Source organism: Rattus norvegicus, chromosome 11, assembly GCF_036323735.1.
Source record: "Rattus norvegicus strain BN/NHsdMcwi chromosome 11, GRCr8, whole genome shotgun sequence".
NCBI classification, from domain to species: Eukaryota; Metazoa; Chordata; class Mammalia; order Rodentia; family Muridae; genus Rattus; species Rattus norvegicus.
This window is the reverse complement of record NC_086029.1, coordinates 77,256,565-77,281,569: the sequence shown is the minus strand read 5'-3', so window position 1 is coordinate 77,281,569 and position 25,005 is coordinate 77,256,565. Positions and strand designations below refer to the sequence as shown.

Here is a 25,005-nt window from a genome sequence, read left to right as displayed (position 1 = left end):
AAAAATAGATACTTCCCTAATCTATTCACTTAAGGGGAGGAGCTCTTAGCTTCCTATTCAAGTCAGAAGTAATTAAAAACAGAAGGAATGTTTTTAGGACAATCTACGAATGCGGATTCCGGTGTTGCACTCCTTTTAATAACGCCAGAGCACTACCCCTGTTTCTATTCCCTAACTGCCATCGGAGGCCGGAAGCCACGTATCAGCACGGGCCGTTCCTTCCCTAACCACTCTATGGTAGTCGGGTTACTCTCTCTATGAGAACTCTATGGTTCCGGGGCGGGCTGGGATGCCTGAATTTGAAGCAGAGGCGGGAAGATGGTGGCGGTAGCTGTCACTAGGCTGGGGTTCTGTCGCACGGGAGGCCTCTGGGACTGTGTCGTGTCCTGAACAGTTAAGAGGAACTTGTTTGCAATGAGTCTTCCGCGCCGGAGTGGGAAACGGCGGCGTTCATCATCCGGCTCCGACTCATTCTCGTTCTCGGGAGACGGTGATAGCTGTGTCAGCCCTCAGCTCCTGTGTAGGCCGGTGCTGAGTCCACCTCCGGGGCTGGGACGCGGCCGGAGGCTCGCAGGGACAGGTACTCGTACAGCGGGGCCGACACGGTCGAGGGCAGCAGGAGACGGTATTCCAACACGCAGGCTGAGGTGGGCCCGGAGGATAGCAGGGGCATGCACTCCAGCACCGGAGCTGGATGGCCGGAGGGCTGCTATCCAGCACCCTGCCTTGGACTCCAACATCGGGGACCGCTTCCCTCTTGGCCACCAACATGCACAGCTGATAGGTGTTTTAGCCCACCACTGTCTCCGTAGATATGGGCATTCTTTGGTTTTTGGGTCTTTACAACTTCCCAGAAACAACTTCCAAGTTGGCCAGATCCTGTCACCATGTCGAGGGGTTGCTTCGAATAATGTCCAGTAGTACAACTTCATATTGGGGAAGTACCAGATTGCAGGCTGTTTTGAATCCAGAGCAAAGCTGGAAGACATTCATATTGTTTCCTCAGAACGTTAGCCTGGTTCTTGTTTGCTTTTTTGCTTTTGCTTTTTTTTTTTTTTTTGAGATAAGGGCTTGCTCTAGGTCAGGGTAGGCTGGGGTCTCGAACTCTGGATCCTTCTTATCCGTAAATCTTGGGATTACAGGTCTGCACCAATGCATTTCATAATGCTTTGCCCTTGGTTAGGCAGACATCTCAGTACAAAAATGTAAAGAGAAACTTATCTAATTAGTTTTGTAATGCTTAATCACTCATAGAGCGCCTTCTATCTCCAAATCTGTACAGACTTTTAAATTCAGGGTATATAGCACACATTTTTGTTTGTGGCTTTTTAAGAGTTTTCAAAATTACATCTAGTAAATAAAAATTTGCTGGTATCTTTCTGTATAGGGCCAGTTTCTTATTAAGTCTCTAGAAGTCGAGATGTGTTTTAAGTTTGGTAGTGAATTAGACGGGCTAACTACTAAACTTGTATGTTGGAGGTAATTAAATCGTTTTTGTTTTCCTGAAAGGAACATGCAAGCAAAGAGTTTCTGATGACCAGATAGACCAGCTGCTATTGGCAAACTGGGGACTCCCTAAAGCAGTTCTGGAGAAATACCACAATTTTGGTGTAAAAAAGATGTTCGAATGGCAGGCAGAGTGTCTTTTGCTCGGACAAGTCCTGGAAGGAAAGAATCTGGTTTATTCAGGTATTCAAATTTATGCAAACTTCTTTCACTAAAGTTATTGGTGTGAACAATTCTCCGTTGGGTTGGTGGCATTTTTTTTTTTAAACAGTCGGAACATCATCATTTGCATCCTGACATCATGAAAGTTCCATTACAAGGTAGAGGAGGGAAGCAAGGACATTTGTAATTTATCTGGTAAAAATTCCGCTTGTTTAATGAACGTACGTCGGAGTGAGTCTGTAATGGGAGATGCCAGCCTGCTCTCGTTTGTTCTCCGCTGCCTCTAACTTTTATATTCACAACTGAGCTGATTGTTCAGGGTCGTACTTACAGAACAGTATGTCTTATACTTTATAAGACATACATGGGTTCTCAAGAGCAACTTGGATATGCACAATTTTAAACCTTTGTTTGCTGTAGTGTCTTAAGGATCAAATATAAGATACGATTCCTCTGTGTCAGTTTCCTCTGAAGTTCTGAGGCATTTAGAGTTTTATTAACACTGTGAAAAAGAACCAGAATGCCAACTAAGTAGATACAAGTTCAGACTGCGTACTCAGACTAATTGGGTTTGGGAACTGTATCGTTTACTGGCTTCGTGGATTTGCAAATTATAGGGAGAGTGGAGGAGGGGGATGCTAACTGACTTGGTAGAGCTGAGTGTTAATTATAAAAGCTTCCAACAGTTTGGCCTACAGAAAGCATTTAAATGCATTTAAAGTGTGGCATTAAATGGTAGCACCAGTTGGTTGCTGACTGGAGGAATACCTAGGCATTTCAGTTTCTTAAATCACTTACCACTTTGGTCAGCAACTCACACAATCAAGACATTTTTACCTTAGGTATATATTGGATCTGCGGACTTTCTGTCTTTGGTTCCATTACCTGGGGTAGCCATCAACATCTTCCTTCTAGATCTGGCAGTACCCTCGTTAACAGATTTATCTTTTTCTCTGATCTTGTCCTGCTTCTGTAGTCACCATAAATATGACTTTCCCACTGTGTTTCTAAGAACATGCTAGTTATTTCGCATTGCTTTCAGGATAGACCAAAAAAGTCCTTAGGTGGTAGGATTATAACCCTCTTCTTTGAGTAGCACTTAAACATTTCAAAATCTGTAGTTATGCATGTGTCTGTGTGTCTGTCTGTGTGTTTGTGAGCGTAGTGTACAGGGACCAGAAGAGGACGTTCAATCCCCTGGAGCAGGAGCTGCAGGCAGTTGGGAGTGGTCTGATATGGATGCCGGAATTCAGACTCTGCTGGGTGCTGGGGATCAAGCTTATGTCCTCTCTAATAACAGCTCACTTTGTTAACTGCCATGCCACGTCTCCACTCCTCATCTCAAACCAACCTCTGCTGCCTTTCTTTTCAATCTCTTTACTCTCCTCTTTCCTTTCTGTAATCTTTATAGCTCCTCCTAGTTTCTGTCCTAGCCTTTATCTTATTATCTCAAAGGTGTTCATGGGGGAAGGGGAGATTTTACCTATTCAGTGGATTCTTAAAGAACAGAATTGGTGAGGTACTCAGCGGTGTTCATCATTAAAAGTCCTCTCCGTTTACTCTGAGATTATTTGGAAACCTAGTGTAGAGTCAAGGGCATTTTAGGAGTTAAGGTTTCAAGTTGACTCTTTAATGTATTAATCCTAGACTCTCTAATACTGGGTATGGCTTACAACACTTAATAATGCAGTGTACGAATGCTACTTTTTGTTATAATTTTGTGGAATAATCATATTTTAGCTCCTACAAGTGCTGGGAAGACGCTTGTTGCAGAGTTACTTATTTTGAAGCGGGTTTTGGAAACGCGGAAGAAAGCGTTGTTCATTCTGCCCTTTGTGTCTGTGGCTAAAGAGAAGAAATACTATCTCCAGGTAACAGTTTTTGTTGTTTGAAATAGTGAAAGGTTCAGCATTGCTAGCATTGGTTTTACTCATCTGAAGGAGGTATAAAATCAAATGGAAAATGAAGTTTCTTTTATCGCATGTATATAGCTTTAAAAACTGACTTAAAATTCTTAGTAGTTTATTGGAACAGTTGGGCATTGTGGTACAGGTGTGAGATTGGATCTACCTGAAATTCAAGGGAGGAGGAGGCGGCTTACCTGGGCAACCTAGTGAAACCCTGTGTCAAAGAGTTAAAAAGAGGCCTAAGGACATTTAGCTCAGCACTAACAAAACAAACCCCAGAGAGGGAAATTTAAAAATTATTATTGTGTAAGGTAGAAAGGGATAGCAAATCAGAAGGATATCCTTGGGTACTGTATTAAAATGATGAACTGTTCATAGGAAGTAAAGAGTAGCATGTAACTGCAAATGAAAAAATTAGCATTGAAACCAAGTAGTTGGACTAATGATTGTATGGAAAAAGTCATGTTTAAGGAGGCCTATCACACTGCAGCCAAGGATCACTGAGAAGACTTAGCTTCCCTTGTCTTGTTACGTGAGTCTTCATTTCTGCTGATGATAAAGTACTCCACTATTTTAAAGGCATTTCCACAAACACAGTGTCCATTAGATAGAGAAAAAAAAAAGACTAGTGATTTCTGCAGTGAAGCAGTGTGCTCTTTGAATAGAAATCATTGTACAGACTGGTCAGTAATCTAGATTTTCATGCCGAGTTGCCAGGCACAACCTGCAGGGCCTTGTGGGTTTTATTTGTAAACTGAGGCCATTAACTCTTAGTACTATAACTCATTAAACTCAGACTCTCGGAAGAAATTGATTGAATGAACATATCTAAAGTTCCATGGTTTTACAAATCTTTTTAATGGTTATTGCAGAGGCCAAATAGCCAACAAAGCTGGTCCCACTCAGGAACTTCCTCTCAGCTTAGACTCAAAGTAGCAAAACGATGAAAGGACCCCTTTCATTGAGAAGGTACGCTAGTTAAGTGTTAAACCAAAAGTTAATATCAATCCCCCGGAACTGAACTTCTGAAAAATTTTCTCCCATCATACGAAAAACTAGTCTTTAAGTAAGATAAGAGTATTTCCTTGTAAAGTGTAAATTTGTTCCTTAAAACGTTTAACTACTTTCTACTATTGAATTAAACATGTGAACTTCAGTGTTTTTCAATTTTAAATTCTGTAATAGCTGTTAGAACTTAGATTATTAAACTGATTATTAATTTATTTCACTCTTTTTACTGGTATTTGCAATGCTAAGCTCTGTTAATTCTAAGCATATTTTAGTAAATGATCCTATTTCTAGTATGTGATATACCATCTTTAAATACTCTGTTATGGGATAGAACCTAACTACAACTTGTTAGATGATAAGTTTTTAATCTGTATTGTTTCTTTTCACTTAATTTAGAGTCTGTTTCAGGAAGTAGGAATAAAGGTAGATGGCTATATGGGCAGCACCTCACCAACTGGACGTTTCTCCTCCTTGGACGTTGCTGTTTGCACTATTGAGAGAGCCAATGGGCTGATCAATCGCCTCATTGAGGAAAATAAGATGGATCTCTTAGGTAAGAATGGTATAACACTAAACAGGTCTTTCCTGTTTTTGATGGAAAGAAGTAAAGCTGTGATTCCTATATGACCTATATCATTGCTTATTTTCTTCATCTGTTTTTGGAGGCAAGAATTAGCAGAGGTAATGTCAGGAACTTCATGTTTATGTGCTATGTTTTGCATGTATTTTTTTTTCTTTCTGTCTTCTTGATTTTGCTACCTTGCATTAAAATTGACTTTCACATTTATTATTTGTTTATCTAATTTGTATGTGTATGCGTGTGCACGCAGCATGGCGCATATGGGAAGGTTAGAGACAACTTGTGGGAATTGATTCTCCTCCCGGATGTGTGTTCTGGAGATGGCACTCAGGTTATCAGTCTTGGCAGTAAGTCCCCTACTCACTGAGCCGTCTCCCTTGCATTTTTAACTTTATAAAAGTCAGGATATGCTTGAGCCTCTGTCACTTCTCATCACTACTTTCTTGACTCAACTTTGCCAGGAAGAGAAAGAAGTGCATTGGGGTTGGACAATTATAGTTGTTTTACACAATTAGTGAATTTATGTGTTCATTATTGTATTTTGGTACTATGGGCTCTTGATTAGAACTGGATTCTGAGGCTAACATTCAATAGGGAAATGATAGTCACATATCCTTGTACCTTAAGATCAGTCCCTAGATAGAGGAAAGCAGTTGTAGTAGCAGCAGGTACAGAAGTCTATCAGCTCACCGAGAGAGAACCCAGTGAACTTAAAGCCAGCAAAAGCATTGCACCAGCAGAGAGCTGGAGAGTGAGAGTCACCGGCTGAAAAGGCATGGTAAGACTGTTGCCTAAGCTCAGGCAGAGATAGCAATCACTTTATAGTAGAAGTAAGTTTATGTTTTTTTTTTTTTTTTTTTTTTTTTTTTTTTTTGTCCCACACTATCCTGTTCCCAAATAAAAGACACAGAAACCTGGTATTTTATTTACAAGTTGCTGGCACTGTGTTGGGCAGGTTCTGAGCTACTCTAACCGACATCCCAGCCGTAAGACCCCATGTTACTTGTAGTTTGAGTCTGCCTGGCTTGCTCTGCTCCATGTGTGTCCTCAGGGTGAGCTTCTCTTGACCATGTCCTCCTGGTCCATCCTGCCCCATGGCAACCTTCTTCTTCCACCTCCTCTATCCTTCCTCTTGTGCTCTTACTTGAGACCCCCTCCTTGATCTCAAGTCCCAATTTCCTCTCTTTTGGGACACCGAACTCCGCATCTGAATACACAATGCACAAGCCCAAGCCTAACAAGAATTGTTTTAGTATTCCTCATTAGTGACCTCATTGGGGGATTTTGCTCTGCACACTAGGCAGGATAAATACTTTTAGAATAAGAGTGAAAGCTTGTTGGAATAACTTGTCATATAGTATGAACTGGAGATAGTTCACACACAAGGAACATTTCTTTTATGTCATTAGGAAATCGAAAGGTCTTTATGAAAACTGATATTATAAAGCAGATTAGATGCATTCTTCATGTAACGGTTCAGGAGAAGAGTCAAATAACAAAGGAGAGGCTGTATTCCTAGCAGGCGCCCACTGGGGGTCAAGAGAGGTGACAGGATAACTAAGGGAAAAAGTCACATGACAAGGAGGATAGCAAACAGTTTGAAGCATCCACCCTGGCTGCTCCAGGAAGGAGAAGCCAGAGCTATAACTCTATAGGCAGTTTGTTTTCTCTTTTAGCAGTCCTGAGATGGAACCCTGAAGGGACAGCCATTCACTAAGACCCATGTAAGACGGGAAGACTTATCCCTCAGTACATCTGCAAGTCATAGCATGCAAACATCCAAAAAGTCAAGTTAGAAACTTAAGTAGCTTAATCTAAAGATATCGAAATGGTTGAAATGCCAAAGAATTCAGGACTTTAGTTTAAAAAGCAACTAATACCTGGGGAGTGGTGGAACACACCTTTTATCCCAGCACTCAAGAGGCTGAGGCAGGCAGATCTCTGAGTTCAAGGCCAGGCTGGTCTACAGAGTGAGTTCTAGGAGAGCCAGGGGCTACACAGAGAAACCCTGTCTGAAAACAGCCAGCCAATCAACCAACCAACCAACCAACCAACCAACCAACCAACCAACCAACCAAAAAACCCGACAAAGGACTCCAAAGAGGGTTCAAATTAATAGATAATTGAGGTAAAGAATTTAAGACTTGAAAAAAAAAACTAAGCAAAGAAATAGAATACTAGAAGTCAATAGTAAAATAAACTATAAAAACTAAACAAATACAGGGAAATTTGAAGGTACGCTGTAGCTTTAATTTTTTTAAAATCTACTTTTAATGTTGTTTCTTAAATGCTTTAGCCTTCCTTCTAGCCCACTGCCCACCAGAGGTGGAAAACAAAGGCTATTAGGACATGGGGAAGTGGACCCGTTTAGAAATTGTTCTTTGAGGCAAATACTATGTGTTGTCAGGAAATCAGCAGTTCAGTTCACAGGAATCATCACTGGCAACTTGATCCCCTCACAGACACTTCAGGAAAAACCAGAAGTCTAGTTTGGTAGTGTCAGGCTACCAAACATGAATCCACAGTGGTGGCTTGACCTAGCAGAGATAGCCAGACCTCAGCCAAATTGACACAGTCAGCAGGAGGGATCAGGACCACCAGGGATGCCAGGAGAGGTTCTTTGCTGTGCCTCTCAAGGCACAAGTGAAAGTCAGCAAAGATTGGAGACCAAGAAGTGTTACAAAGCTAACTATGCAAGCAAGCCAAGCCTGTCATTGTCTCTTGAGCCCTATTTATACTCCCTCCAAATATTATGTGTCCTTGACAGGTCTTGCCTCTTCATATGTCTTAGCAAAACTCCATGTGACTCTGTATCAGCTGACATCACTCTGCCAATTGACCGAGCCCATAGAAGTGGCAAGAAGCCACTAGCACACCGCCAGAAGGTTTTCGGTGTGTTTCTCTCTATGGAGTCCTGAAAAATGGAGCTCAACTAGACATTGTAAGGAGAACCAAGATTTCTTAGAAAAAGTAAGCAAGATTAATAGCCCTAAGTTAAATTAACCAAAGAAAAAAATGAAACTTAGGTTAATAAATTAGAGATGAAAAGGCCATATAACAGATTCCACTGATACCCGAGGATCATTAGGGAATTTTTTTATTAAGTTGGGATATCTGGACTTAGTAGGTAAGTTTTTGGATTTATATGACCTTCCAAAGTTGAGTCTGGTCTAGACACTTGAAGAGCTCATGGTGAACCATGAGCCTGAAAGAGTAGGAAAGTCTTCCAAGTTTTTATTAAAGTCCACCAGGTCTTTTGGAAAAGCTAATGGCAGTGCCCTCAGATCCTCCCATAAAATAGAGAAGAGATGCTTCCAAACTCGATTCACAAAGCCAGTAATATCCCTTTACCAGAATTCACAAAGCCAGTGATATCCCTTTACCAGAATTCACAAAGCCAGTGATATCCCTTTACCAGAATCAAATAACGACACAGCAGCAACAGCACTGAAGGAGAAAACTAGGCTGGTCTCTGAAGATGGAGAAATCCTGAACAAAATAGTTGCTGGTAAAATTTAACACCAATTAAAAAATGATACACATGAGTAGGTTTCATTCCATTGATTCGAACATTGATATGAACAAATACAGCACATATGTAAGATCAAAACAAAACCATACTAGATGCAGATGCCGCATTTGATAAAATTAGTATCCGAGATAATAGTCTTGAAGAAACTGGAAACAGGATTATACCTCAGTGTAACAAAAGCATGTATGACCAACTGTGCCCAGTGTTACACTACATGCTGAAAGCATGTCTAAGTCAGGAACTTGACAAAAGTGTCCCCTTCCGTTCTTGTGAAGAATTGTGCTTGAATTCTTAGTAGATGAATAAGGCAAGAGAAGAAAAAGGATGCTAGCAGGTTACATGATCCTACGCTTAAAAGACTAAAGGTGCTACCAGAAAATTCTTAGATCTTATCCATGCTTTCAGCTAAGTAGCAGGATATAGAATTAGCATGTACAAATAGGTGGTTTTATTGAACACTGACAATGAACATGCTAAAATCAGTTATTCTAAGTGTAGCAGCCCCCAAACCAAAACCAAAAAACCAAAATTTAGGGATGAGCCCAACCAAGGAAAGGAGGTAAAGGACCTTTATAGTGAGTACACTGAAGAAAGATTAAAGAGACACTCCATGTTTCTGCAGTGGTAGAATTAATGGTGTTAAAACAGTTATATTGCTCAGCTCAATCTATAGACTTAATGCAGTTCCTATAAAATTTCCAATGATAATTTTATAGAATTAGGAAAAATAAGATTCTGAAATTCATATAGAAGCACAATCTTGAGCAAAAAGACTCAATTGGCATACTTGACTGCCTTCATGATGCACTGCAGAGCCTCAGCAACAAGAAGAGCATAGTATAGCACAAGAACAGATGTGGAGACCAATGGGATAGAATAGAGTATCCACAAACAAATCCATGTGGCTTAGGCATGGGTGCTTGTCATCCAGGTCTTTGCAAAGGTGCCTAAAATGTGTTTTAGATAAAAGAGTTTTTACAAGCACTACTGGGGAAACTGGATATCCACATATACATGAGTAAAACTAGATCTTTATTTCTCATCTTGTACAAAATCAATTTAAGACTTGAAACTACTAGAGGGCTACGTAGGGAATTCAGTCACAAAGATAAAGGGCAATACTTCCGAATAGGATTCTGATGGTTCAGAAAAAGAACTGACAAGATAGCATCAAATAAAAATATCTGTACCGCACAGGAAACAATTTCCAGTGGGAAGAAGCAGCCTGTAAAGTGGGAGACAAATCTTCACCAGTTATATATACACAGGAGAGTAAAACCCAGAATATACATAGGACTAAAACAAAACAAAAAGCAAAAAAACAACAATAAGAGAACAAGTGATCTAACTAATGGTGAATGAACTCAACAGTCAATGAATGGATAAAGAATATAAAAATATAAAATGAAGCCACAAAAAAAAAATCATGTTTTTGCCAATTGTTGGAATTGTAATCATTATTTGACTTAAGACAAATCTCTCTGTCATGTAAGATTTAGGTTAAAATGAACATTAAAGTAGAAAATAGACTCGTATGAGGCTGGTATGGGACAACCAGGCAATGGGGGTGGGGTAAATATGTGCTGTATTAGTCACAGTTTTCTAGAATAACATAATTTAAAAAATCAATCTATACAGAAAGAATTAGAATGATATACAGGCTGTGGTTTAGATAATCCAAAAATGGCTGCCTATGAGCAGAAAGTCCAAGAATCCAGAAGTTGTACAGTCCATGAGGCTGGAATTCTGAAGAATTAGGCTCTAATTGATGCTAGTGAAGGAATGGACTTGCTTCTTCCTGTCCTTATATCCGTTTCCAGCAGAAGACGTGGCTTGGATTAACGGCGTGTCTTCCACCTTAAGGTCAGGATTAAAGGCTGGTCTTTCTACTTGGAGGATCAGGATTCCATGTGGATCTTCCTACTTCAGATTAAGCAAAAATCCCTCATAATTGTGCCCTCTGTTTTCAGGTTTTGTTCCAGATGTAGTCAAGTCGACTACCAAGAATAGCCATCACTACTACATTTTATGCATGCATGATAGTATTTAGCGAAACTCATTATGTTATATAATTAATGTATACAAATAGAACACAATATAAAAGTGAAATATAAGACTAAAGAAAGTATTGGCCCACAATACATTTTTAATGAGTTTGCAGCATTATTATAAGTGCTCTGATTGGTTAATTCTAAAGGCATGAGAGAAGAGCATCATGATTATATGTTCAGTGGTAGGGTGATTCTAGTTGTTATATCTTTAAAAACCCCTTAAAACCATCTCTTTCTTCTTGACCCAGTCCTCCTCCTCCTCCTCCTCCTCCTCCTCCTCCTCCTCTTCCTCTTCCTCTTCCTCTTCTTCCTCCTCTTCTAATTTAATTAGGTTAGGGGGATTGTCTCACTGTGTAGTCCAGACTGGCCTTGAACTCACAGTAGTTCTTCTGCCTCAGCCTCCCGAGTGCTGTAGGTAACTTTTCAAACATAATTAGGCTATATTTCCTAATAGCTAAAATCACTAACACTGAAAACCCTAGATGGGTATTTATTATCTATCCATTTCTACAAAATCACCAATTTAGAAGTATGAGTGCTGACAGGTAATTTTCCCTGGGAGTGCTATTGGTTTTGTCAACACAAACCTAGATATACCCGACAAGAGGGATTCTCAATTGAGGGAATGCTGCTATCATATTGGCATGCAAATAAGCCTCTGAGGACATTTCTTGAGAGATAATTGATGTGGAAGGGCCCAGCCCAGCGTGGGCAGTGCTGTCTCTAAGCAGGCAGTCCTGGGATGTATAATAAGAAAGCAGATTGAGCAAGCTAGGACGCAGCACTCCTCCATGGTCCCTGCTCTCGTTCCTGCGTTTGGTTCTGGGCTTGAGTTCCTGTTTGGCCTCCTTCAGTGATGGACTGTGATCTGGAAGTGTAAGCCAAATAAATCCTTTCCTCCCCAAATCCTGGCATTTCCTTCTGGTCCTTCTGGTCATGGCATTTACTGAAGAGTTAAATTTCAAAAAGTTAGTCTCAAACAAAATCCAGACATGCCTGAGAGAATTTAAGATAGGGCTCACCAGCCCGACTATCAGCTCCCAAGGACACTGGCCATCTGGAGCCACCCCCTCCCCTTCCTTCACTCCCTGAGGATGGGTCATCCCCCTGCTGCTGTGAGATGAGTTGCCCTGCCCACATTGCTGAGATGCTAGATTACATGTATGCTTTGTTGATGTAACTCCATGCCAAAAGTAACTGTGCACCCTTTGTATTAGACAATTATGTGTATCCACACGAAACCCCTGGTTTTCCCTATATAAGCTCCTGCCTAGAGAGGCTCGGGGCTTGACTCAATCTCCTGTGTGGGATATGTGTCAGCCCGAGATCTCGTAAATAAAACTGCCTCTTGCTGATTACATCAAGACCGGCTACTCATGTTTCCTGGGGGTACCCCAACCCGTGACTGGAGCGAGAGTCTCCCCAAGTTTGGGAGTCTTTCATTACCACAGCAAGAAGACTTTCTATTTACCATAGAAAGAAGACTATACTGGGTTTGGCTGTTTTGTTTGCCCTGAGTAAGCTAATCACTTACTTTTTGTAATTAGTATATATGGTGATAGGATTGCTTAAGATGTTTAATACATCATGTAAGGAATTGGCCACAATACAGAATCTGGCCTTTGCTTCGTGGCAGAATTTTGCATCACTGCAAGATCTTATTATGAGCTATTGGCTGTAAGACATGTGCTGCTGTCTCAGGATTCTTAGAACGGTGCAGTTTTGTAAAGGTCAATCTGGAAACCCTTGTAGGAACGGTGGTCGTGGATGAGCTACACATGCTGGGGGACTCTCACCGAGGGTATCTGCTGGAACTCTTACTGACCAAGGTTTGCTTTGTCACTCGGAAGTCAGCATCGTGGTAAGTACTAGAGGAAACTGATTTCCTGATATTTGAAAAGATGTTGAAAAAGAATCTATAAAAGTGAAAACATTTACAGGAATATAGTGCCTTTTTTATTTGAAAAAATTCATGTATAATAGTTTGGTTTTATTCTATAAAAGTTCTCATCCTGTGAGTCTTAACCCCATTTTTGGTCAAATGATTGTTTCACAGGGCGTTAACCATTGGAAAACACAGATATTTTAATATTGAGATTCATAACAGTAGCAAAATTAGTTACAAAATAGCAACAAAAATAATTTTATGGTTGGGGGTCACCACAACACGAGGTATTAAAGGACTGCAACATTGGGAAGGCTGAGAACCACTGATCTAAAAGAAGTACTTAGTTGATGTTAGACGACTTTTGGACATTTAAACTTCCAACTGCTCAATTTTAATGTGTAGATTATGATATCTTTATGATAGAGTAAATATCTAGTGCTTGTATTTGTTACTTATACATATATCTAATTTAAATAGCAAAGACTAATTTTGTAAAATGCCATTTTTCAGCTCTTAGAGTACAGACTGTCAACTTTCTGCCATAAAAGTTAAAAAAAAAATCTATAGCAGTCTGTACTTCCAGCTACTTACATTTTCTTAGTTTTAGATTTTATATATTGATTTCTTATTTTAAAAATTAATTTAAAAATAAATTTTATTGTTAAAGGAACTTGCAAACTTGCAAATAGAATAATCATCACCCACCAAAATGAATCAGACCCAAAGTCTATGTATCTCAACAGTTGAGAATAGCCACTCATGATGGATTTCTACTTTCATTACCCAATACATTTTTATGCATTCGTTAGACTGCTTTCAAACATTAAACTATTTCTGACTACTCATTTAGACCACTACCAAAAATGACAGCTACATGATAGAATTAGAACTAGCTTTATGCTTTCTGGTAACTTGTGTCCATAGCTTGCACTCAGTCCTTCCTAATCCCCTAAGAGCCTTTCTTATTCACTTTTTATACTGGCTGGTTTTGTGTGTCAACTTGCCAGAAGCTGGAGTTATCACAGAGAAAGGAGCCTCCCTTCAGGAAATGCCTCCATGAGATCCAGCTGTAAGACATTTTCTCAATTAGTGATCAAGGGTGGGAGGACCCAGCCCATTGTGGGTGGTGCCATCCCTGGACTGGTGGTCCTGGGTTCTATAAGAAAGCAAGCTGAGCAAGGCAGGGAAGCAAGCCAGTAAGTAACATCCCTCCATGGCCTCTGCATCAGCTCCTGCTTCCGGACCTGCTTGAGTTCCAGTCCTGACCTCCTTTCCTCTCCAACTTGCTTCTTGGCCATGTTTTTTTTTTTTTTTTGGAATATAAATCCTGACTAAGATACTTTTCTACATGCTATTCTGTATGTATGTTTACATATATATTATATGTGTATACTATATACATATGTACTATATATATTTATGTGTTATTGGCTAGATTATGCATATGAGGAAGAACATAAATTTTTTTTCTTTCTGAGATTGTGTGATCTTGTTAAGATTACACATTCAAAGGTTATATATACAGTTTTCTATAAATTTTATAATTTAATTTTCTTTTAGAGCTGAATAGTATTCTTTATTATATGTGTGTATGTACATTAAATTTTCATTATGCTTTTGTCTGTTGATGGACAAGTAGGTTATTCTTCATTATTGTGAATAAAACATCAATAAACTTGAAACTGCAAATATAGGGTACTGAGTTCCCTGGGTACTGAGTTAGTCACAGAGATTCACCTGCCTCTGTTTCCTGAGTGCAGGGATTAAAATGTGTTTCAGGCTTTAAATAAAGTTGTTGATCCATTTTGCATAGATATTTATATAATTTTAGTATATTGATTTCTTGCTAGGGGAAATTAAGATTTCTCTTTTATATTTCCTATTCACCTGACCCAACTTCCTCCTCCCCTCCAGTTTCTCCTTACCTACTCACCTCCTTCGCATTGTGCAAATAGGATTCTAATTTTGCTTAGATCATTGTTCAGTGTTCCCGTGATACACTGTTCACTCAGCTAGAGCAGGTTGTGATCTATTTTACCTTTGGAAAGCCTATTTGTGTTCTTATTAAATATCTTTATTGTTTGAGGGCTTGGCTTTCTGTATTCTTATCCCTCATAAGTACAATAAAATATAACTCAAAAATGCCTACATGTTTGAAAATTAAATAACAGATTTTGAACTAACTTTTGTGTAAAACATGTAAAAAAATGCTCCAACTGACTAAGGAAAACAACCCAGTATATCAGCGAGAGGCTTAAATAGGCGTTTGCAAGAGAAGTTTCAAACAGTCTGCACATGTGAAATGTCACAAAGCATCATTAATCATTAGAAATTACTTCTTCAAAAAACTATTCCTGTAGTCTCTCCATAATATTTATTATTAAAATGATTGACAATACAGTTGTCGGATGGTGACAAGATAGTGGAACAGTAGAACACACACACAGATTGTGGGAGTGCTACTTTGTTGTTGGTCTGTCTCCCCTGGAAAACAGCTTCATATCACTCATTAAATTTGAATATCTGGCCAGTAATCTGTGCTCTAGTAATTTTATTCCTGGTCTGTCCTCTAAAGAAGCATCTGTGTTTGTATACCAAAGACCATGGCCAAGGCTGTGGCTGGCAGAGCTACGTGTCACTTCTCGTATATTTCCTGATGAGGCTTTCATTTGTGTTTTCAGCCAGGCAGATTCGGCCAGTGCTCTGGCTTGTGCTGTGCAGATTGTTGGCATGAGTGCTACTCTTCCTAACCTGCAGCTCGTGGCTTCCTGGCTGAATGCTGAACTTTACCATACTGACTTTCGCCCTGTTCCACTTTTGGAATCAATAAAAGTAGGAAATTCCATATATGACTCTTCAATGAAGCTTGTGAGAGAATTTCAACCCCTGCTCCAAGTGAAGGTGAACTATTACTGCTATATCTCCACCGTCAGTGCCTTTGCAATTCCTACCAAGCTTTTAGCAATTTTTAATTGTATAATTAGCGGTTGCATAGGAGCAGAATACACATTATGTATCTGTTAGAATCAATATGAATCTGATTTATGTTAAGCAATTGATGAGGTTAGTGAGAAAGAGAATGTAATATGCTTTCAATTTAATAACTCATTTCCTGACATATATAATATAAACATTGGAGAGTGGATATTTTCTGGTCACGGAGGAGAAGACTTTCCTATGCTTTGGTTTATGTTAGACACTCAATGGAACACTGACATTTGTTGAATGTAGAACTACTATATAGTAAGTATGCCGAATGAAAAGATGATTTTCTTTAAGATTTATTTATTTTTATGTGCTTTGGTGTTTTGCCTGCATGAATGTCTGTGAAGGTGCCAGATGCCCTGGGATTGGAGCTATAGAAGCTATAGACAGTTGTGAGCTGCCATGGGGGTGCTGGGAATTGAACCAGGTCCTCTGGAAGAGCAGCCAGTGCTCCTAACTGCTAAGCCATCTCTCCACCCTGAGGATTATTGTTTTAGGAGTCAGATAGACTTTAGTCTGACAATGAAGAGAGATACATAAAATATCTGAGATAGTATTATATTAGTTCAGTGATAAAACCTCTCTGAACTTTCTTTGTGTCTGTCAAGTAGAATATATTACTTGGTTTTGGTAAGACTTAAATATGATTTTCTGTGGTGTGTGTGTGTGTGTGTGTGTGTGTGTGTGTGTGTTTGTGTGTGTGTGTGTGTGAGAGAGAGAGAGAGAGAGAGAGAGAGAGAGAGAGAGAGCGCGAGCGAGAGCACGCGCCGTATAAAGTGCCGTATAGAGTGCAATGAAAGCTACTCCCTGATACCCTGCACACACTGGCATTCTTCCAGCATGGACCGGCCTCCACAGGGCGTTCACACAGGCTCTTGGCTGTATTTGGAACAATACTTCTCACTGAGATAATATTTCTCCATCTTCACATCCGAGCTCACTTGTTTTCTCAGGGAAATCTCTCCCTTACATCTCTGTCAAATATGAGATTCTAAATACGGCAAATCTAGCACATCATGTGGTGGTTTATTTCCTTTTTGTGTTTTTAGTGACACTGAAAGTAAACCCCTGGCCAATTAAGATTCCGTTTTATTCACCAATGCATCTCTGGTACCTGAGGCGAGATGATAACCATGAGCCGTGTGAATAAAACCTTTTCACTGTCAGCATTATGTTCATTGTAGATTTTATTTATATTTATAAATGATATTACATTTATTTTAATGTTCATTTTTCTTGTAAGTGATTTTTATTGTGCCTTTAATAGAAAACTTTTCATATGAATCAAAGTGAAAACTTTAACCCGATGTGAGGTGTTTCAAAGATATGACTGATGTATCTATTTCTCTTTCTTTTTTTAGGGAGATGAAGACCACATTGTTAGTTTATGCTATGAGACGGTTCGGGATAACCATTCAGTATTAGTCTTTTGTCCATCAAAAAAATGGTGTGAGAAGGTGGCCGATATCATTGCCCGGGAGTTTTATAATCTGCACCATCAACCCGAGGGTGAGTGGCAAGTAGAAGTGGAGCCTCCATCCTGACTGTATTTGACGGTAGCTGTGGTGATGAGAGCAGCAGAGCACATCTCTGCCCTTACGTCACCATGTGTCAGCTGGCTGTTCTTGGCAGAGCTCTTCTAGTCCTTCTCTGTCCTCTTTGCAGATAATGTGTACTCATTTTGGATTCATGGGCTTTGAGAAGTTCAATCTCTGGAGCCCCTAAGATGTATGCAAAATTACATAGACAGACACACACACACACACATACGCACACATACATAATTTTTTCTGGAGAAAGTGACAATGTCTTTTTTTAATGTTCAGAGGTAAGAACATACAAAGAGTCACACATACATATCCATGTAGACAGAATCAGCTTTAGTGTTGGATATTTTATGTATAATATAATGCATTGTTTGACTATAGTTTGATTAATTTTAATGTCTAAGTATGTATTTCTGCCTATCCACGCTATGGTAATTACCATACAGACTTTCTGCGACTGTGAAATGTGCTCTTGTGCTGTCAGTCTCCTCCCTCTGTCAGCTGCAGGCGACCACTGATGTGCGTTCTGTCACTTTAGGTTGCCATGCCTTTCCTAACAGTTTCATGTAAGTGATGCCATAGAGTATGAGTTTTTCTTTTGTAAATAGTTTCCTTCACACAACTTGATGATTTTATGGTCTATTTGAAGTATTGCATTGATGAGTTTGTTCCCTTTAAATACTGAGCAGTCACGTAGCATGCTGCAGTAACTACTACTTCCTGTTTTTACCGGTTATATGATAAATACTTGCCTCAATATCTTCCCTAGCACGTGATCATGTGTGGCCTTGGCTCACTCAGACATGCAGACTCTCAAAGGTGTCTCTGTCGCTTGCCTTTCCCTCCCGTGTTGACACTCTCTTTCATGGCTGATAAGTTTGGTTGAATTCTAGACCTTTTAGATATAATACTGTGTTGACTCTAATACTGCTTCCTACTTCCATCCTATTCTACTTATTTTTTTCTAGGAATTTTACAAAATACCTAGAATATTGAAGTTGAAAGTATCTATGATTAAAGATTTAGTTTGATGAAATGTAATTCGTATATTTAATACTCAGTTTCCTTCTGAACCCCACCATTTCTCTCCCTGTTACCCACTCTTCATGACTTAGAAATGAGTTACTTTGAAATAAATGATGTTTTTATATAAATGAGCTATTATCATTGAGATTTCTCTAAATCCTGAGGCCATTGTCTTTGCAGTGAAGTTGTAGAGCTGCAGACAGTTCTGGTGGTAGGATAAACAGACAGTTCTGGTGGTAGGATAAACAGACAGTTCTGGTGGTAGGATAAACAGACAGTTCTGGTGGTAGGATAAACAGACAGTTCTGGTGGTAGGATAAACAGACAGTTCTGGTGGTAGGATAAACAGACAGTTCTGGTGGTAGGATAAACAGACAGTTCTGGTGGTAGGATAAACAGACAGTTCTGGTGGTAGGATAAACAGACAGTTCTGGTGGTAGGATAAACAGACAGTTCTGGTGGTAGGATAAACAGACAGTTCTGGTGGTAGGATAAACAGACAGTTCTGGTGGTAGGATAAAAGGTATTTTATTGCTTTTTGGCCAGTGACTGGCATCATAAGGGTAGGCAGTCAGTATTTCAGCCTTGTAGCAAGTAAGCTCTGCTAAGTTTATTATACTGCCTGCTGTCTGTTCAGCATTATGCTGTCTTTGTAGCATCCCTGCCAGGCCTGTCTTAGCTGTGCGAGCTGCTTATACTGTGCCATGACAATTTGTGCCCCTTAAGGATCAATAGTTCTGTTATTTTATTACTTATAGTTCTTAAGGATCAGAGTTTTGTTATTTTGATTTTAGTACTAGGTTCCCAGATTCCATGTTTGGGTTGGAGCTTAGTGTGGTTTGTTTATTTTCTCTAGAAAAATGAAGTAGACGTTTTTCATAAACTGAAGTTTAAAATTGGGAATTATCTTACTACATTTTTAACCTTTAAATGACTTCTTTTGGGCTGAGGAGGTAACTCATTTGGAAGCATTTGCTTTGCAAACACAAAGATATGAGTTTGGTCTCTAGAACGACACTGAAGACAAAAACAAAAACAAACGGCAACCCAAGGCACAGTGGTATTTGTGATCCCAGCACAGGAGTGGTGGCAGGAATTGTTGACCATCCAGGTTAGCTTACTTTGAAAGTTCCTACTGATACAGATGAGAATGGCTGCTGCCAACCATTGGACTGAAAAGGTGACCCCAATGGAGGAGTTAGTGAAAAGACTGAAGGAGCTGAAGGGGTTTGCAACACCTTAGGAAGAACAACAGTATCAAGTGACCAGACCCCCCAGAGCTTCCAGGGACAAAATCACCAACCAAAGAGTACACGTGGAGCAACCCAGGGCTCCAGCTGCATGTGTATCAGAGGATGGCATTGTCCAGCATCAATGGGAGGAGAAGCCCTTGGTCCTGTGAAGGCTCAATGCCCCAGTGTAGGGGAATGCCAGGATATTGAGGTTGGAGTGGGTGAGTGGGAGTGGTAACATCTTCATAGAAGCAGGAGAGAGAGGGAGATGGGAGGTGGAAAGGAGGTAACATTTGAAATGTAAGTATATAAAATATTCAAGAAAAATAAAATAAAATAAAAGTTCCAGGCTAGTGTGGAACTTTGCCTCAAAAACCAGGTGGACATTTCCTGAGGAGAAGCACTTCAAATTGTTTTCTTATCTCTACATGCTCATACACACATGGTCACCTTCATACACATACATATACATACATACATACATACATACATACATACATACATACATACAAACAAAACATCTCTTTTGAAATAAATATACTGATGGGGAATAGGTTAAGATATGTTTATTGTCTTTAGCAAAATAAAACATTATCAACCCTATGTGGTTTCTTGGAATTTTAAGAAAAGTTTATATAAAAATTGTAAGTAAGATACACATTAAAGTATGTTTTAAATGAAGTTCAGGAATCTAAAAGTCTGGGAAATTGTTTAAGAAGGGAGAGTTCCTGTATGTAAAATCCTACTAGGGGAGAAGTAACACTAAAAGACAACACTGGGCGCTAAGAAACCTGTGACTAATTAGATCAGTGACAAAGGAGCCAGAGGAATCTGCACAGAGAACTAGGATCCCAGATAGTGCTGGTGTGTGGGTTGATGGGTGGTGCTGGTGTGTGGGTTGATGGGTGGTGCTGGTGTGTGGGTTGATGGGTGGTGCTGGTGTGTGGGTTGATGGGTGGTGCTGGTGTGTGGGTTGATGGGCATATCTTGAGCAAGGCTTTGGTTGTTGTGTTAGTTACTTTGTGTCACTTTGACAGAGGAACTTAAGAAAGGAAAGGTTTATTTTGGCTCATGGTTTCATAGGGTACAAAAGCAAATGAATTGGGCTCCTTATATCATGGCAGCAGACAGGAAGTGAAAGAGCCAAGAGTTGGGGCCAATATGGGGCCAGTGGGAAAATTCCCACCACAAACTTCCGAGCACAAGGACCCCTCCCTTCCAGGAAGAAAAAAGCTGGTTTAATTCCTGGAACAACTACAAGCCAAACTATCACACAAAGCTACCTGTGGCTTTCAACTGACCCACACTTGGGAAAGTCTTGAACAGTACACTGAGTCCTTCCTTGGGAAAGTCTTGAATGGTACACTGATTCCAATATGAAAGTTGTTTTGCTCCACCAAATGCGCATAGTACCCTGCCTAGTTACCAATGTGCCAATTCTGGTCCAATTGTTTGAATTCTGCCCTAATTGTTTGCAAGGTCTATAACTCTGTTAGTCTGCTCAGGGTCCCCTCCTATTAAAGTGGGAAGGCCCCAACATGTCAGAATGATTAAACTCCTCTTGCTTTTACATCAATCATCGCCTCCTTGAGTCCCATTCAAGAGGTCTTGGAAGAGGTTCAATTCAGACCTCAGAAGCAGCTGGCAAGGGTGGGCTTTGCTCTTTACTTTTTAATTGGATATTTTTTAATTTACATTTCAAATGTTATCCCCTTTCTCTAACCCAACCACCCAACCTTTCCTGCCTCCTCAACTTGACATTCCTATACACTGGGGGTCCAGCCTTGGAAAAACCAAGGGCTTCTTCTGGTGCCCAACAAGGCCATCCTCTGCTACATATGCAGCTGGAGCCATGTGTCTGTCCAGGTGTACTGTTTGGATGGTGGTTTAGTCCCTGGGAGCTCTGGTTGGTTGGTACTGTTGTTCTTATGGGGTTGCAAACCCCTTCAGCTTCTTCAATCCTTTCTCTAACTCCTCTACCGGGGACCCCATTCTCAGTTCAATGGTTGGCTGCCAGCATTCGCCTCTGTATTTGTCATGCTCTGGCAGAGCCTATCAGGAGACAGCTATATCAGGCTTCTGTCAGCATGAACCTCTTGGCATTAGCAATATTGTCTGTGTTTAGTGGCTGTATGTATAAGGGTGTCAATTCCCTAATTTCTTTCTCAGCTTTTATTCTTTGAGTAGAGGAAGGCTACTGATTTGTTTGAGTTAATTTTATATCCAGCCACTTTGCTGAAGTTGTTTATCAGGCTTAGGAGTTCTCTAGTGGAACTTTTGGTGTCACTTATGTATTCTATCATATCATCTGCAAATAGTGATATTTTGACTTCTTCCTTTCCAGTTTGTATCCCTTTGACCTCCTTTTGTTGTCTGATTGCTCTGGCTAGGACTTTGAGTACTATATTGAACAAGTAGGGAGAGAGTGAGCAGCCTTGTCTAGTCCCTGATTTTAGTGGGATTGCTTCAAGTTTCTCACTATTTCTTTTGATGTTGGCTTCTGGTTTGCTGTATATTGCTTTTACTTTGTTTAGGTATGGACCTTGAATTCCTGATCTTTCCAAGACTTTTATCATGAAGGGGGTGTTGAATTTTGTCAAATGCTTTTTCAGTATCTAGTGAGATGATCATGTTTTTTTTTTTTTTTTTTTTTTTGAGTTTGTTTATGTAGTGGATTATGTTGATGGATTTCTGTATATTGAACCATCCCTGCATTCCTGGGATGAAGCCTACTTGATTATGATGGATGATCATTTTCTTTCTTCTTTTTAAGAATTAGACAAAAAATTTTATTTCCAAGCTCTTCAAAGATTATTACAAATACAATCTTTCCTTCTAAAAGTGTCCCCAATTAAATTGAAGGCACATCACCCCAATAAAATATGTGTGACATGAATTCTTTTAGGTTATAATATCTTCACATTTTGTTTTTAACCAATTGTTAAATTGGTTCTAAGTGTAGATCACATTTAAACATTTTTTAAAGGCACGAGCACACTTTTAAAAGCATCAAGCACAATTATAAGTTGTAGAATACAGGAACTAAAGAAAGCTCTAATGGCTTCACACAGGAGGGCGACCTAACAACACATCCATGTTCTTGTTTGCTAAGGAGCAGCTCCCAAGTTTCCTGTCCAAGTCAGACTGTTTGCTTACTGGTGAGTGGAAAAGCTCTCCTTTACAAAACCAGGATATTAATTATTCCCCAATTTATACTTGTCTAATTTAGTAACTGTAAACTTTTATGAAAAAGTTTTATTAGAGTATAAAAATGTTAGGAAAATTACAAATACTCAGGTTTTGGAAATACAACATTTCCATGCCGAAATGCAAATACCCAGTAAACAAAACGTGCCTTTATCCCAGGCAGGCTGCACAGGCTCCGTGACGGAACACATGCAACCAGTGGGTTTGGTAGTGAGTTAATAAACAAAACAAAACATTGATTTCTGTAGAATTTTGACCTAGGACCAGGCCACAGAGAAAATGATTTGGCTCTTGAAATCTGTTTTCTTGGGACTTGGCAGCAGTCATCCATACCATGTGCACACAGGTTCCTCAGAGAGCTTCTTCCCAGTCTTCAAGTTAATGGACAGGACCTGGGCTCCAGGAAGGGGTTGCTTCCAGCCGGAACACCAAACAGCAGGGCGTCATTGCATGCATTCTGTATGCAGTACTGCTGAAGCTCTGCAGCTGCCTGAGAGACCTTGATCCCCTCCACACAGGCCTCCAGCTTCAGCTGCTCCACCAGGCACTGCAGGGCGCTCACACTGGCCTCGGAAGACATGGCAGCTAAGGCTATGGGCGTGGCTGGGCGGAACTGCTAGATGATCATTTTTTCATGTATTCTTGTATTTGGTTTGTGAGAATTTTATTGAGTATTTTTGCATTGATATTCATAAGGGAAATTGGTCGGAAGTTCTCTTTCTTTGTTGGGTCTTTGTGTGGTTTGGTATAAGTGTAATTGTGAATTCATAGGAGGAATTGGGTAACGTTCCTTCTATTTCTATTTTGTGGAATAATTTGAAGAGTATTGGTGGGGTTGGGGATTTAGCTCAGTGGTAGAGCGCTTGCCTAGGAAGCGCAAGGCCCTGGGTTCGGTCCCCAGCTCCGAAAAAAAGAACAAAAAAAAAAAAAAAAAAAGAAGAGTATTGGTATTAGGTGTCCTTTGGAGGTCTGATAGAATTCTGCACTAAATCCATCTGGTTCTGGGCTTTTTTTGGTTGGGAGACTTTTAATAATTACTTCTAATTCTTTAGGAGTTAAGGGACTGTTTAGATGGTTTGTCTGATTCTGATTTAATTTTGGTACTTGGTATCTGTCTAGAAAATTGTTCATTTTCTCCAGATTTTCCAGTTTTGTTGAATATAGGCTTTTGTAGTAAGAGCTGATGATTTTTTGAATTTCCTCCCTTTTTGTTTCTGATTTTGTTGATTTGGATGCACTCTCTGTGCTGCCTGGTTAGTCTGGCTAAGGGTTTATCTATCTTACAGAATTTTCCAAAGAACCAGCTCCTGGTTTTGTTGATTCTTTGTATAGTTGTTTTTGTTTCTACTTGGTTGACTTCAGTCCTGAGTTTGGTTATTTCCTGCTTTCTATTCCTCTTGGGTGTGTTTGCTTCTTTTTGTTTTAGAGCTTTTAGGTGTGCTGTCAAGTTCTTAATGTATGCTCTCCAGTTTCTTTGTGGAGGCACTCAGAGCTGAGTTTTCCTCTTAGTACTCCTTTCATCATGTCCCATATGTTTGGGTATATTGTGCCTTCATTTTCATTATATTTTAAAAAATCTTTAATTTCTTTATTTCTTGACCAAGTTATTGAGTTGTTCAACTTCCATGTGTATGTGTGCTTTTTGTTGTTTTTGTTGTTATTGAAGACCAGCCTTAGTCTGTGGTGATCTGATAGGATGCATGGGTTTATTTCAATCTTCTTGTATCTGTTGAGGCCTGTTCTGTGACCGATTATATGGTCAGTTTTGGAGAAGGTGCCTGAGGTGTTGAGAAGAAGGTATATTCTTTTGTTTTAGCATGAAATGTTCTATAGATATCTGTTAAACCCATTTGCTTCATAACTTTTTTTTTTAGTTTCTCTGTGTCTGTTTAGTTTCTGTTTTCATAATCTGTCCATTGATGAGAGTGGGGTGTTGAAATCTCCCACTATTATTGTGTGAGGTGCAATGTGTGCTTTGAGCTTTAGTAAGGTTTCTTTTATGAATGTAGGTGCCCTTGCATTTGGAGTATAGATATTCAGCATTGAGAGTTCATCTTGGTGGATTTTTTTTGATGAATATGAAAATATGAAATGTTCTTCCTTATCTTTTTTGATAACTTTTGGTTGAAAGTCAATTCTATTAGATATTAGAATGGCTACTCCAGCTTGTTTCTTAGGATCCTTTGCTTGGAAAATTGTTTTCCAGCCTTTTACTCTGAGGTAGTGTCTGTCTTTGTCACTGAGGTGTGTTTCCTGTATGCAGCAAAATGCTGGGATCTCTTTCCATATCCATTCTGTTAGTCTATGTCTTTTTATTGGGGAATTGAGTCCAGTGATGTTAAGAGATATTAAGGAATAGTGATTTTTTTTC

The 25,005-nt window shown here is 39.7% G+C and overlaps 1 protein-coding gene and 1 pseudogene across 6 annotated transcripts in view; one reads left to right on the top strand and one right to left on the bottom strand.

Moving 5' to 3' along the window:
• Positions 1–299: 299 nt before the first annotated feature.
• Polq (DNA polymerase theta) overlaps positions 300–25,005 on the top strand; it is a 102,081-nt gene continuing 77,375 nt past the window's right edge. For 4 of the 6 annotated variants that reach the window (XR_005491001.2, XM_063270379.1, XM_063270380.1 and 1 more), the window contains exons 1-7: positions 300–580; positions 1,510–1,689; positions 3,409–3,539; positions 4,983–5,139; positions 12,502–12,610; positions 15,319–15,538; positions 16,984–17,131. Coding sequence is in view for 5 of the 6 variants with exons in the window: in XM_063270379.1 (XP_063126449.1) it covers positions 415–580; positions 1,510–1,689; positions 3,409–3,539; positions 4,983–5,139; positions 12,502–12,610; positions 15,319–15,538; positions 16,984–17,131 (1,111 nt within the window). In the remaining variant the exon portion in view is untranslated. 6 annotated transcript variants of the gene reach the window in all.
• Gng10-ps1 (G protein subunit gamma 10, pseudogene 1) lies at positions 22,200–23,251 on the bottom strand (annotated as a pseudogene).